Raw genomic sequence first — 14849 nt, 5'->3', positions numbered from 1 at the left:
AGCCACTATTTGGTGTTTGTATTTGTCATCCATTTGCAACAAAGTTAAAAGTCTATGATAGGCAAGTTATCAACTTCATAGACCAAGTCAGATGACTTGGTGTTTTGCTGAATGGTCCTATTCTGCATTAGTCAGTTATCTTTTAGATTGAAGGTCTTGTTGGAAACAATGTCTATGCAGTTGTAGGGTAAATCACACTGTATATCTAAACTCTGTATGGCCGTATCCCACCACTTTTATGTTGTAGGTATCAAAGTCACGATAAATGGTGCCTTAGAGTTAGAGATAGATGATATCTCAACCTTCTCAAATAAATGCTACACTTCCTAATTTTGGATGCTTTAAATAACTTACACATATATTGTTTTGGCTTGTGGTTTATGTAAATCTCTACCCTTATCACATGTACCCTTTTCTTTTTTATTTTTTATTTTATTATTATTATTAATTTTTTATTTTAAATTTATTTTTTATTTTTTTTATGTCTCTCTCTGTATTTCTCTCCTCATGACATGAGTTTCCTTCATGTTTGTGCCATTGCCTATGGTGGCAGTTTCTGTAACTTTGCTTCTTTTGGAGCCTGGCTTAGGGATTGGGCTATTTGTTACTGTATGTTCCATTGGTCTTGATCACATTACTTTGAAGCCTTTCTTTAATTTAAAAGAGTCCACTCTTGTTTTTATTTGAACTCTTATGTGAGATCCGTCCCTAAATCCCCTTATCTTTTTATTATTATGCTCTTACCCTTGCTGTCAGCAATAATTAAGCCGTTTATTGAAATTTTCAGGGAATGGTAATAAAGTTGGTCTTTTCTCTGTTCTTGTTCGGGATTATAATGCATATGCTGCTGCAGCTTGCATGAATCGGCTGGCAAAATTAAGGCTAGTACTATTCTTTCATTTTATCTAGCAGATGATGGATTGTGTTCATTTTCTTCATTTCAGAATTTCAAGTAATATGCATTTGAACGTGCACAATTTCGACAACTGAATGATTCTACCTCCATTACCAATAGTGGGTATCACTTAGAAGAAAATGAAAGAAAATTATGTATCACACTTTTTAATATAACTTCATTATAGATTAAATCTGGAAATTAATAGAATAGTGAAAAAATGCTAGTGTGAGGCTAAATAGACGATAGAAGGTATAAAAGATGATATAATCATCCGTTGTGACATATAAGCGCCATATCATGTATGAGTGGCTGGTAGTCTTAATAAGAAAATATATGAAAAGGGAAAAATAATCCTCTGATTACTATTACTTTCCACACCCTCTATATATTTCAAAGATGACTCTCATTCCTCTTCCCTGAATCCCACCAGCTTTTGCTCCAAGGCAATATTCCCACTGTCATCTCAAGCTGCCTTTTTCTTTTTTTTTTTTCCACATCTTGCATAGGTCAGTCTAAAGGGTATTATGGGCTGGGTGGTATGGTTTTTTACTAAATCTTATATTACAGTACATGCAATTATGCAAATAAGCTAATACATAAATCCTAGACTAATCTGACAAATTTTTATGATCTGATCTAACTAAATTAAATAGTTGTAACAATACTAATTTGGGTATAGGTCTAATGCCGTAATCATTATTTATTAATCTATTTTTGGATAAGGATAGTGCAAACTCTTCTTGTTTAGTGAAAATAAGCATGGCTTGATTTTAAAATTTTTACTTATTTAGCATCATCTTTGCTGTTATTCTAATTTCTGTCATCCTATTCAATCTCTCATGTGCTTGGATATTTGTTCTCATTGTGTAAGGTCTCAACAAGCATCTTCTAGTTCTGCCTAAATGTAATATTCTGTTGTTTTCTTCCCCACAGTGCTAGGTGGATTGGTAATCATGGGTTTTCAATCGGCATTGATGATGTCCAACCTGGAAAAAATCTGACTCAACGGAAGGAAGGCATTATATCAAATGGAGAATGTGATAAGCTAATCAAGTCCTTTAGAGAGGGAAAGCTGTCTCTCATGCCTGGCTTTGATGCTGCACAAACTCTAGAGGCTAAAATAACAGGAGAATTAAATAGCATGCGTGAATCAGCGGGAAAGGTAATGCTCCCCCCCCCTCCCCCCCCCCCCCCCCATTACACCCAGAGGCAGAGCGATGTGAACTTATTCATATTTAGTAATCACTAGTCAATAATCAATATACGTTACCATAGATAACCTCACCTCTTCAAAAAAGAAGAGAAACCCTCTCATGTGCTGTTGCATCCACCTAGCTCATAATATTAGTGCTTAAACCCTCTCATGTTTCTCACATCTAATTCTTACGCTTGGTAACTTCCTGTCGATTGGCTACAATAAGAACAATGGTTAGCAATATTCTCCTTTGGTCTGTAATTGGGTTTCATACATGTTGAAAGCTGGTAATACATGTACAAAGCCTTTTCTGGATCCAATTGATACCATTATGGATGGATATTCTGAAGACATAATTTTCACGAGACATCTAATTCTATCATCTCTTTTTATACCTTTTTTGGAAGGAGAGAGTAAAGCAGGTGATCAAGATTGCTTATTTACTAATGATTTAGGAAGCACTTCAAGCTGATTAATTTATATTTTTGTGGTATCTAGGTTTGTATGGAAGAGCTTCACTGGAGGAACAGTTCCTTGATAATGTCACAATGTGGTTCAAAAGGTTCACCAATCAACATTAGCCAAATGGTTGCCTGTGTTGGTCAGCAAGCAGTTGGAGGCCGTCGAGCTCCAGATGGCTTCGTTGATTGTAGTCTGCCACATTTTCATAGAAAATCCAAGGCCCCTGAGGTATGTTTAAGTTTAGCTTGTAGTTCAGTTCATCTTGAACTTTTGCTTTTTGCATTGTTTTTGCAATGTTACATGGTTTGAGGATCATGTACATGAGAAAAAGTTTGTACGCATTTATGTTGTCATCCCTTCTGTTCTCTCTCTCTCTCTCTTTTTTTTTTTTTTACTTTTTTTTGATGTAGTTTCTTGTTATCTTCAAGAGAAAAGTAGGGAAGATACACGGAGTTATATGGTTTGAGGACATGTGTTTGAAAAATTATTGTACATATATTGTTATCCTCTATCTTTCAATATAGTCTTTTGTTCTCTTCAAGTGAATGCAAAAAGGATACATGGAGGTAGTCCATGATATTATGAAACAAGTGAAAAGCTGGGGTTCCTAAACATTCTTATGTCTAAGGAAAAGAGTGTGGGGTTTGGAGACAATAAAAAAAAAATACTTAAAAAAAATGTAGATGCCTGAACCAATATGAAAAGCCATGTCGCTTACGTTGACCTGTTTAATAGAGGTAGAAAATCATTGTGACCTATTAAGGAAAGTTATTCTCAAATTTAGGATTTAAGTGTAGACACCTCAAATATGGGATTTATAATGCCAAGATTTCCTTGTTTTTCTTCATACTTGTCTACTACATATGAAGCACTTCTTACCATTTTTTTAAAACCTCAATGTCCTAGATTATTGTAACAATAGTGCATTTTGTTTCATATATGATAATCTTTTTTTCATCTAATTATATACAGGCTAAGGGATTTGTTGCAAACTCATTTTACACTGGCTTGACAGCTACAGAATTCTTTTTCCATACAATGGGAGGACGAGAAGGTCTTGTAGATACAGCTGTATGTCCTTTCTGGTTTATATGCTTTTTTCCCAATATATTCTTTGGATGTTATCTTTGAAGCTTTCAGTTTTAATTTTGTTTTTCCCAAGGGAAGTGATGTTTGTGGATTTAGGTCTATTAGTTTATTCTATGCTAAAAGAACCATACTGCTGTTTTTTGGTTTAGCTCTAAGATGACTAATGAGAGCTATAGTTTCTCAAGCCTAGACTTGGTTATTGGGCGGGTCGGGTCAGGATCGGTGATTTTATAGGGTCAATATTGGGTCGGGCCAATGCAGGTTGCGGGTCAATAGTGGACGGGCCTACAAAATATCAATTAAAAAAAATATTGGACAAAGCCATTATTAAGTACATATGAATATAAAATTTATCTATGTAATTATTTTTGCGTTATCTATTTTCTTTATCAATTAAATTGGAAAAAATTTTGGCCCTATATTGACCTGTCCAATAAGGGCTCTGTCCATTAAAAGCCCTTTAAGATTGGCCCTGACCCTATTATCATTGGCTACCCTACCCAATAACCACCTCTACTCAAGCCTAATGCATGGTCTATTCAAATGCCATATATACCACTATCTTAGCAACCCTAAAAGTAATAGACCCTGGGAATTAAAAAATTAATACAAAGAAAAAACCCTCAAAATAACTCCTGTTTAGGGTGAATTTTGGAAGGGGTGAAATTATGCAGCCTGATCTACATATTTACAGAGCGGCTTGTTTGGCTATAGCCATTACCCATGGAATTGCTAAGCAGTTGAGACCATATCCAGAAATTAATTAAATTTACTACATCTAAACAGTAAGAGCTAGAGAAAAATTTATATAACATTTTTAGTAGTAGCCACCATCAATTAAATAAGGCATACTGAGTTTATTGTAACAGAATCAGTCTTGTTGAAAAACTGTAAGAAAACAGATTTACTATGATACATGAGAAATTCTTGATGACGGAGAGATATTTCTCACATAAGATACTCCCTCCGTCCCCTTTTGATAGTCCCTTATGGACAAATTTTAGTCCCAAAATGTTCACCCCATTTGCTTTTTCCAACAACCATTAATATTAATTTTTTACCAAAATTCCCTCCAATTTGCAATACTTGTGCAAATTTAAATTTCCCATGTAAATTTTGTTTTTCCATGTACTTTTATTACTTTCTCTCTCTACTTTTTTACATACCCAATGTCAATTTACTTTTTCAATGTACTTTAACCATTCTTATTTGTGTTCATTAATTCCCGTGAAAAATTCCCATAAGGGACTATCAAAAGGGGACGGAGGTAGTATTTTTTTATCATTTTTCAGTGTATCATACTCTTTTTCCTTGGGTGAAAGATAATTTTTTTTTTTTTTTTTTTTTTTTTTTTTTTTTTTTTTTTTTTTTTTATCATTTATAAGAATTAGTTGTGGTGCATGATTAACATTTTCATTTCTTTCAATATTGTAAAATCTTCCAGTGCACTTATCACTTTGTATCAATGACATTTATTTATGCTGATGCCTAGTTATTTGGAAAATTTCACAGGTAAAAACTGCTACTACTGGTTATATGTCTCGTAGACTGATTAAATGCTTAGAGGACCTAGTTGTTCAATATGACATGACTGTACGAAATTCTAGTGGATTTGTCATTCAATTTTTGTATGGTGATGATGGAATGGATCCATCTCAAATGGAAGGAAATGAAGGGTTTCCTCTGGATTTTGAGAGATTGCACTTGAAAGTGGAGGTATGCTCTTTGGCTTCAGCTTAGATATCTGAATTTTCATACTAATTTATTGATATTTGGTGACAGTTCCTAATCTGCCAATTTTATACAGGCTACTTGTCCTGCTGGAAGAAGTGAAAAATTGTCTCCTTCCGAAATTTCTGAAATTATAAATAAATGGCTTTCAAAAGATGATGTGACTTCTTACGGTGCTGGGTCTGATGCCTTTAAGAAGAAGTTGTTGGAGTTCTTCGAAAAATTGGGCCAAAGAAGGTGCTGTGTATCTATAAAGCAGCTAAAGGTATTTTTTCTAATAATTTAAGACAAATAAATTTCGGTAATCAAACAGATGAAGAGCCCTACAAGGGGAAGGGGGATCACGTAAAGGATATATTCCACAGAGTAGCAGTTGATGAAACAAGATAGACTACTTTAGTATTCTGTACGACAGTCCACATACATATGCTTTTACTGCTATTACTACTATCCTGAATCACACCATCATTAACTAAATTTTTCTTATAAGCTGGCCCCATGGCCCTCATCCATGCACGTTCTCTTTTATAATCCTTGTTCATTGTGCAAATCCCCCCCCCCCTCCTTTATATCTAATTTAGTTCGTTAGTTATTTATTTATTATTATATTTTTTTATTGGAATGACTTTATTATACACAAATTTATGTAACAATGGTTAAAGATTAATCATTTTGATTGTGGAAAAGCAAGGGTGAAGTTTTTTATGAGAGGGAGGGATTATACTGTTTCAAAACATAAATTATATCCCATAAGTAGTTCCCACACACCCATCTCAATTTAGTCATTGCTGCTATACTCATATTTAACATGATTCAACCTGTACACCCAACATTCAGACTCTATAATAATATTTGTAATTTTGTATGATGGCTATCTTTTAGAATTATCCTTTTGACCTTAGGGGCCGTTTGGTTGAGGTTAATCATCAAAGGGAATGAGAATCAACTACCCCCATTGCCTTTGTTGTTGTTTGTTAAGCACATTCTTTCATTTTTTTTACCCTCTTCATTCCCCTAAATCCCTCTAACTTCATTCCCCACCCCCTCTAGACTTTCCCATTCCCATTCCTTAGGCCACCATCTCACCACCCTGTTGCTACACTCACTAGCCACCGCATCGCCGCTCTACCAGCTGTTCGCCGCACCTCCTCCGACAAGTCGCCGCACCCCCTCCAACGGGTCGCCGCACCTCCACCACCCTTCCCCTCCCTCGTAAAACTTCCCCCCACCCCCCGCAAAACTCTAAAACTCCCCTCCCTCCCCGCGAAACCCTCAACAACCCACCCACCACCCTCGAAACCCTAGGCGCTAGGGTTTCGAGGGTGGTGGGTGGGTTGTCTGACGGTTTCGCGGGGAGGGAGGGGAGTTCTAGGGTTTTGCGAGGGGGTGGGGGAAGTTACACGGGGGAGGGAAGTTTCTAGGGTTTTCGGGGCTGATTTTCGGGGAAAGGAGAGATGCGCAGGGGCTGGCGAAGGGCGTCGAAGTGAGGCGAAGGGGCGGTGAAGGTGTGGCTGGTGGTTTGGTGGTCGGATGGTGGCTAGAAAAGGTGGAAAGTGAATGAATAGGTGGTTGTGTGGTGGTGGGTTGATGGGATTTTTTTCCTTTCTTTTTTAAACAAACAACATAAAGAATATTAGGTATTTTCATTCCATTCTCTACCATTCCCTTTGTTCATTCCATTCCGTTTACCCCTGGTGAACCAAACGGCGAGGTATGGTGATATGGTATGGTTGGAAAATGTCTCCAATTCTTTGTAAAATCAATCTAAAGAGTTTAACATACTCAGTTTGGGTAACTCCTTACCATCTAATTTACTACATTTTTGCTTGGTCCCCTCTCAATTCTAATATGACACTTTGGTGTACTTATGCAACGAACTAGCGTGGTGCGATTAAATCAATTGGACGAAAGATTGTTTTGGGATAGATTAAGCTTAAAGCTTACGTACACTCGTTAATGGCTTTAGGCCATCACTCTCCAAGAACTTACTACTATCATATTCTGCCTCCCTTCTCTACTCTAGACTACTCCTATTTATACAACTACCACATTGCATAAGTTGGCAACAAGGCCTTAATTACTACAAGTACTACTCTTGTATTCTTTCCACTTTAGCACAATACAAACAAATGACCTAAGGTTCTGTCTCTCCTTGCTGTGGCCACGTTCTATTGTTGTTTTTGTTGTTGGTCTCTGTTGTTGCTGTTGGTCTGCTCCTGCTGCCTGTTGTAGGTGGGTGTCACGAGTGGTGGGAGTGGGTTCATTGCAATACCGCCCCCCAAAAGAGCCACCTTGTCCTCAAGGTGGAAGTCAAGAAGCTCATCCAACGGTTCCTCATACACCGCTCTGTACTCTGCTGGTGCTCCTCGTAAGGATTTATGTGGTGCACTCATTGACTTCCCTTTCTCCTCTTCGTGCTGATTTGACTCAACTAGCAATTTCCCCTTCTGTTTTCTAGAAATCATGGCCTTGAGTGTGATCCCCGTGTGAGGCAAGCCCGTATCACCCTTAATAGTCACTGTCCTTCCTACCACCGAAAAGCTCATCTCCTGCGATTTCCAATTTGCCAACACCGACCCTAATTTTCCGAGCCACTGTATGTCGAGTACTACGTCTGAATTTCCCAATTGGAGGGACAAAAATTCTTCTTCAATCGTTAATTCATCGCTCATCTTCAGCTGAGCCCCCGCGCAGCGCCTTTGCCCTTGAATAATCTCACCGTTACCCAAGGATATCACGAAGCTACCAACTCCGATCACCGGAATTCCCAATTCTTCTACCGCCCAACGAGAGATTAAGTTGTGTGTGGCTCCGGAATCGATCATCACCACCACCAACCTCCCTTTATTTTCTCTAGTCAATTTTATCACATTCGGTTTGGTCAAACAGACCATCGAATTGAAGGAGGTGGTGGTCGGAGTTTGTTCTGCCATACTCGCTGGAACCTCCATCGCCATAAAATCTCCCTCAACGCCCTCATCCTCCTCCTCTACACGTACGACACTCAGTGTGCATATGTGAGTGGGCCCCGTCCACCTGCCGTTACACCTAAAACACCTAAAACAGAGACCTCTCGCCCTTTTGTCTTGAAGTTCCTTCTCGGTAAGGCGTCGCACCTCCCCGCTAAATCTGGTTGAGCTTAGGTTGTTTCGATTTTGGTAGGAGTGGGTTGGGTGGTTGATTGAAGCTACAAAGGTTTGTGGAGTTTGGATGGAGTTCATGGGTGTGTAGGATCGGTTGTGCTGGTAGTGAAATGTGTTCATGTTTGAGGTGAAGGGTTGTGTGTTTGTAGTTAAGGTTTGGGTAGTTAGTGGGTTAGATGTTGTAGGTTTAAAAACTAGGTTAGAGGATTTTAAGTTTTGGGCACCCCAGGAAGAATAGAAGATGGATTCTTGTTATAAGAAGAGTAGGGTTCAGATCTTGAAATTACTTCACCCGTTTTTCTCAGACCCGCAACCCGATTGCGTTCTTCAACCCGGACTGCCATCCATGGCGTCTTCGAGGGGTTGACGGATTCATCATTCGGACCAACGTTTTTACCTCATCCTTTACCCCGTTAATAAAATGCCCTTTTAGGAGACTCTCTGGTATGTCTCGCAGCGGAGAGGCCTCCTCGATGAAGGCTCGTCGGTACTCCACCACCGTGGACGTCTGTTCCACCACGAGCCATTGCTCGTGTAAAGTTTTGGCATTAACTGGCCGAAACTAGGTAAGGACGCGCGTCCTCATATCCCCCCAATTAATGATCGGTCAGCGACGATGCTCCCACTAGTACCACCTTAAGGTGTCGCCCTCCATGGCCGCCGTCGCCGCTTGCAGCTTCTCGATTTCGGTGAGCCGGTAAAACTGGAAGTATTGTTCTCCCCTTAAGATCCAACCGTCGGGATCGGAGCCGTCGAAAACCGGCATGTCTAGCTTACGAAACCTCCAGTTGCCGCGATTTTCTTAGTAGTTGATGTGGTGGTCGCCGTGATTATGGAATCCCCCACCAGCTCCGGGGTCCCAATTGCCAAATCTGAGTCCGTTGAACCCACTCGCACTGAACGGCGGCTCGTTGAATCCACCTGCACCCGGCGGCGGCTCGTTGAAACCCTCTGTAGCGGTTCATGGAACCCTTTAGCGTCGTGCGGGGAGTCGTTGAAGCCACCAGTGTGGCGTGGCTGCTCCACCTCGTCTTCCACCACGACTGGTTGTATTGGTTGTTTACCCAAGGCTTTGATGGCGCCTTGGATTTTTTCCATGAATTTTTCTTGCTTGATCGACATTAGAACATTTTGGTCGTTGCGAAATCGGTCAATTCTTCCTTTAAGCACTTGCCTCACCTCGTTAATGGCCGTTTGTTGGCTCCTCAACAAGGTTTGTTGAAGAGAATTTTCTCCTTCTCCTAACTTCTCGATAATCTCCTCCACCCGTTCTTCGAGGGCGGCAACTCGCTCCGGTGTCACGGTCAGTGGTGTCGGAGCCATGGCTGCTCTGATACCAACTGCAACGAACTAGCGTGGTGCAATTAAATAAATTGGACGGAAGATTGTTTTGGGATAGATTAAGCTTAAAGCTTGCGTACACTCGTTAATGGCTTTAGGCCATCACTCTCCAAGAACTTACTACTATCATATTATGCCTCCCTTCTCTACTCTAGACTACTCCTATTTATACTATTACTACATTGCATAAGTTGGCAACAAGGCCTTAATTACTACAAGTACTACTCTTGTCTTCTTTCCACTTTAGCACAATACAAACAAATGGCCTAAGGTGGCGTGTCTGCCTGCTGCTCATCTGTCCTCTATCTTTCCTTGCTGTGGCCACGGTCTGTTGTTGTTGTTGTTGGTGGTCTATGTTGTTGCTGTTGGTCTGACCCTGCTGCCTGCTGTAGGTGAGTGTCACGGGAGGTGGTGGGAGTGGGTTCATTGCAACCTAGCTTTACTTGTAACTTTTTCCTATATTGATACAACTAGCATTAACTCCAAGCATAATAACCTCCGCCAATAGGATTATCCATGGTATCTTATACTGAATTAGCAATTCACTAGTCTAAAACTACTGCAACTATGATCATAAATTTTGGATTTGCAACTACCTAGTCTAAAACTACTGCAACTACCTAGTCATAGTTTTGTGATGTTTTTTACTCTAATCTTGTATTATAAATAATCTTGTATACTCATCAATATAATCAAGCTTTCTCATAACTCCGTCAACTATAATCGTAAATTTTGGATTTGCAGCTCCTTTGACTCATATAATTTGTCAGAAACTGCATTGCATTTATTCAACAAGATATGGAGGGCTAAAAGGATCCCGCAAGATTTGAGGAAGAGCACCTTAGTCCCGGTCTATAAAAACTAAGGAGATGCTCAAGATTGTTCTAACTATTGAGGGATCAAGCTTATGAGCCACACTATGAAGTTGTGGGAAAAAGTACTTGAACATAGGTTGAGGGCATGTACAAGCATTTTAGATAACCAATTTGGTTTTATGCCTTGGAGATCTACTATGGAAGCAATCCATTTGATAAAACAAATGATGGAGTTTTATAGAGTAAAGAAGAAGGATCTTCATATGGTCTTTATTGATTTAGAGAAGGCATATGACAAGGTACTTTGGTGGGCAATGTTAAAGAAAGGCATCCCACGAAAGTATGTGAACCTGGTGAAGGATATGTATCGGGATGTGTCAACAAATGTGAGGACATGTGGAGGGTTGACAAAAGATTTTCCTATTACAATCGAATTGCATCAAGGGTCTGCATTAAGCCCTTTTCTTTTTGCAACGGTTCTAGATGAAGTAACTAGACCAATTCAAGATGAGGTTCCATGGTGTATGTTGTTCGCGGATGATATCGTGTTAAAGGATGAAACTAAGGATGGGATTAATGCCAAGTTGGAGCAATGGAGGCAAAGGTTGGAATCTAGAGGATTTAAGCTAAGTCGGAGTAAGACTGAATATTTGGTATGTCGATTTGGTACTCAAAGGGGAACAAGCAATGAAGTGGTGAGTTTGGATGGAAAGGATTTGACCATGAGTGAATGTTTTAAGAAGGTGTTTGTTTGGAGGGATAAAAAGAGGAGGATAGGGATAAGAGGAAGGGGATTTACATAATCTTTTGTTTGTTTAGGGGGATAGGGATAACTTAAGAGGTGAGGATAAGGATAAAAATGCAAGTTATCCCTCCAAAATAATAACTAGGGGGAGGTGGTATAAGGGATGAGGATAAAATTAATGAGGCAAATTACATTTTTACCCTTAATGAAGAAAAGGAGGAAGAAAGAGGAGAAATATGAGTAAGGGTAGTTAAGTAAATTTCTTGCTTATCCTCATATAATTCTCAATTCGTACCAAACAAAGGACAACATCATTTTTATCCTTATCCCACTTACTAATCCTCTATCCTTGTCCCACCCTTTTATCCTCCTAATCCCTATCCCTCATACCAAATCCTCTATAAGTATCTTGGGTCGAGCATCCAAAAGAATGGTGACATTGATGAAGACGTGCCCCATAGGATTAAGTCGGGGTGGCTTAAATGGAGAGCGGCCACAGGAGTGTTATGTGACCAAAGCATTCCCTTACAGTTGAAGGGAAAATTCTATAGGACTGCCATAAGACCAGTGGTGCTCTATGGTACAAAATATCGGGCTTCTAAGAAGGAGCACATTAAAAAGATGGAGGTTACGAGAATGCGCATGTTAAGGTGGATGTGTGGGAACACTCTAAGAGGAGTAGAGATATAATTAGAAATGAGGTTATTCGCAAGAAAGTAGGTGTGGCAGACATTGCAAATAAACTAAGAGAAAATCGCCTACGTTGGTTTGGACATGTAAGACGAAGACTTGAGGGTGCACCGGTTCGAAGAGTGGAAGAGTGGGACCATGGAGGGCTTAAACAAGGAAGAGGGAGACCGAAAATGACTTGGTTGGAAGGAGTTAGGAAGGATATGAGGTATATGTATTTGCATGAGGATGAAGCATTGGACCGTAAGAGATGGAGGAGGTAAATTTATGTCTACAAAGAATAATCAAATTTGGTTCATGTTAGCCGACCCACTTATGGGACTAAGGCTTTGATTGATTGATTGATTGATTTTTCAAATGGAATTACGCTTGCCTTTTACAGAGTCAACTTGTAGCTATTATTTTTAATGAATTTGGGGATTGTAAAAACACCATTTGAAAACCTTTTAGGTTAGTTAGCCATCTGTGTAGGATCAATGAATATTATGATCTTGGAAAGAACAGGTTATATAAAAGTGTGCTGCTAGGTGCATTAGTGCATGGGCCTCTATGGAAAGCATCTAATGGTGACATTCTTAGTACTATTGCCATTGGTCTCTTTCTATCTCATGTCTGAGCTTAGATAGGATTTTGCTATTTGGACTTGTTTGAGGAGTTTTGGGCAGAGGCCAGAGGGAACCATTATTGCACCATCGGGCTTTTGTTTTGTATAATAAGAATTTCAGTGTCAGATTTTATGAGACATGACATGTGTGATTGTTCCTTTCAATGGAATATATAAGTTTTATTATTTTGTGTACAAAGGTGCAAGGACCAATGTTGGTGTTTGAACGAGTATTAGCTAGTGTGTAGATTGCATACAACTTTATACATTACCTTCACACAGAGAACACCATCCAAACTAGAATCAGGAATAATGCTTTTTGTGTAAGCTGTTGTACTTTGATTCACAAGGAAGAGGAATCCATTAATCAACTTAGACCCTTATGTTCTTGGGGCTTGGAAAAGAAGGATCAAGAGAGACTGACTTGAAGTGTAGAAAATGGTCCCCCCCCCCCCCCCCCCCCCCCCCCCCCTTTTTTCTAGGCTACTGTACAGTTGTAGTAAAGTGTTAATTTTGAGCAGCTCCTAGCATTTGATTGTTTAGATAAATCATCACATGAAACATTAGGCCTGCGTTATAATATAATTAGATCTAGGATTGTAAAATTTTCCCTTACAAGTATACGACAAATATGTATTATCCAATTCCCCTAAAAAAATATGTATTATCCAGTTTCTTACTCTTCTATTTCCATGCTAGGAATTGGGTGAGAAAAACAGAGCAAGTAAGCAAATTAGAGAGAAAATTAGCTAGAACCAGATAGATTGTATTGCAAGTCAGAGTAACTTCAATACAACTCCTTTCTTTTGAGAGGAAAGGATGCTCTCCCAAGGAATGAATTCCACAATTAATTTCTAGATACATTCCCTCTACAATTATTCCCTTAAATAACCATAGATAACTAACAAGCTGCCATAACAAACTCAGCACACAAAACAAGGACTAACAAACTTATTTCTTAATTACTGATTTACCCCTCCCTGTAACTAACTTCCATCTCACCCAGACCCAGCACACTCTCTTCAAACAGCTCCTTGCTTGGGCTTCCTCCTTGCATATGTAAAACGGATCTTGGGGCTGGGCTGATCTCTAGCATTCCGGAATATGATTTTATGTAGGAATCTTTATAGTAATGCATATTGGCCTTCAAATGCAATAGTGCCATGTCTCTGTTATAGTCTAGGGAATTTGGAAAAGAAAATAGTGTTGCTGCCTTTCTTGTTTTTGTTTTTATGTGTCATTTCTATAAATTTTGAGTTGGCAGTTCCTTGTTTTTCTTGCATATTATACAAAATACTTCTACTGATCTTAGTACATTTGTGATTAGAAACACTGATCATATATATGGTTGTGATCAATACTAAAGGTTTTCTTAGACGACTGTATTTCTCGCCTTCAATCAAAAGGGATTGAAGCTGGAACTGGAGTAGGAGCAATCGGAGCTCAAAGTATTGGGGAGCCAGGGACACAAATGACATTAAAAACCTTTCATTTTGCCGGAGTTGCCAGCATGATGAGTATCCCTTGTTAATTTGTGCTTTTTTTTTTTCCCTATATAGGTTGTCATCTATACGTGCTTGTTCAAATCCTTAGTTACATGTAGATATCACCCTTGGAGTTCCACGTATCAATGAAATTATAAACGCAAACAAAAAGATAAGTACTCCAATAATTATGGCAAAACTTGACGATGAGAAAAGCATGGAGATCGCAAAGACTGTAATAGGAAAAATCGAGAAGACAATGTTGGGTCAGGTACTGTTTATTTTAAATTTTGATATGGATTTTGCCCGTTGTAATCTGTTCTTGTGCTTGAGTCTTACTGTTTAAGTGACCTACTCTTTGGAAGTTCTTCACCCACGTACAAGCATTTAAACATTCAATTGTTTATCAATATGTCTGAGCCTTACATTACAATATCTCCACTTTTCTATAGCATCTATAGGGCTGTAGCTAAACTGCTGCCTTTCTGACAATTTCCTAAAATAAATCAACTAAATGACTAATTGTTAAAAAATATAATGGAACTTTTAAACAGAAAATTTATTTTAAACATGAAGGATTTGGTTAGACTGATGATTTCTATAGGATAATTTCTTAATGCTTACCAAAACTGGAAATCTAAGCAATATTTCT

General features: G+C 38.9%; 1 protein-coding gene across 4 annotated transcripts in view; it reads left to right on the top strand.

Annotated features, from left to right (window-relative positions):
• The window catches only part of LOC145613353 (DNA-directed RNA polymerase III subunit 1-like), a 31156-nt gene that overhangs the window by 12366 nt on the left and 3941 nt on the right, over positions 1-14849 (top strand). For 3 of the 4 annotated variants that reach the window (XM_081668444.1, XM_081668447.1, XM_081668445.1), the window contains 8 exons: positions 788-881; positions 1832-2060; positions 2592-2783; positions 3528-3626; positions 5157-5360; positions 5452-5640; positions 14080-14230; positions 14317-14468. In XM_081668444.1, the coding sequence (XP_081524570.1) occupies positions 788-881; positions 1832-2060; positions 2592-2783; positions 3528-3626; positions 5157-5360; positions 5452-5640; positions 14080-14230; positions 14317-14468 (1310 nt within the window). The remainder of the gene's footprint in view (positions 1-787; positions 882-1831; positions 2061-2591; positions 2784-3527; positions 3627-5156; positions 5361-5451; positions 5641-14079; positions 14231-14316; positions 14469-14849) is intronic. The other variant, XM_081668446.1, reaches the window with a different exon arrangement.

This window comes from Chenopodium album, chromosome 25 (assembly GCF_948465745.1).
Source record: "Chenopodium album chromosome 25, dcCheAlbu1.1, whole genome shotgun sequence".
In the NCBI taxonomy this organism is placed as follows: Eukaryota; Viridiplantae; Streptophyta; class Magnoliopsida; order Caryophyllales; family Amaranthaceae; genus Chenopodium; species Chenopodium album.
The sequence above is the reverse complement of the archived record's forward strand: the minus strand, read 5'-3'. Positions and strand labels throughout refer to the sequence as shown.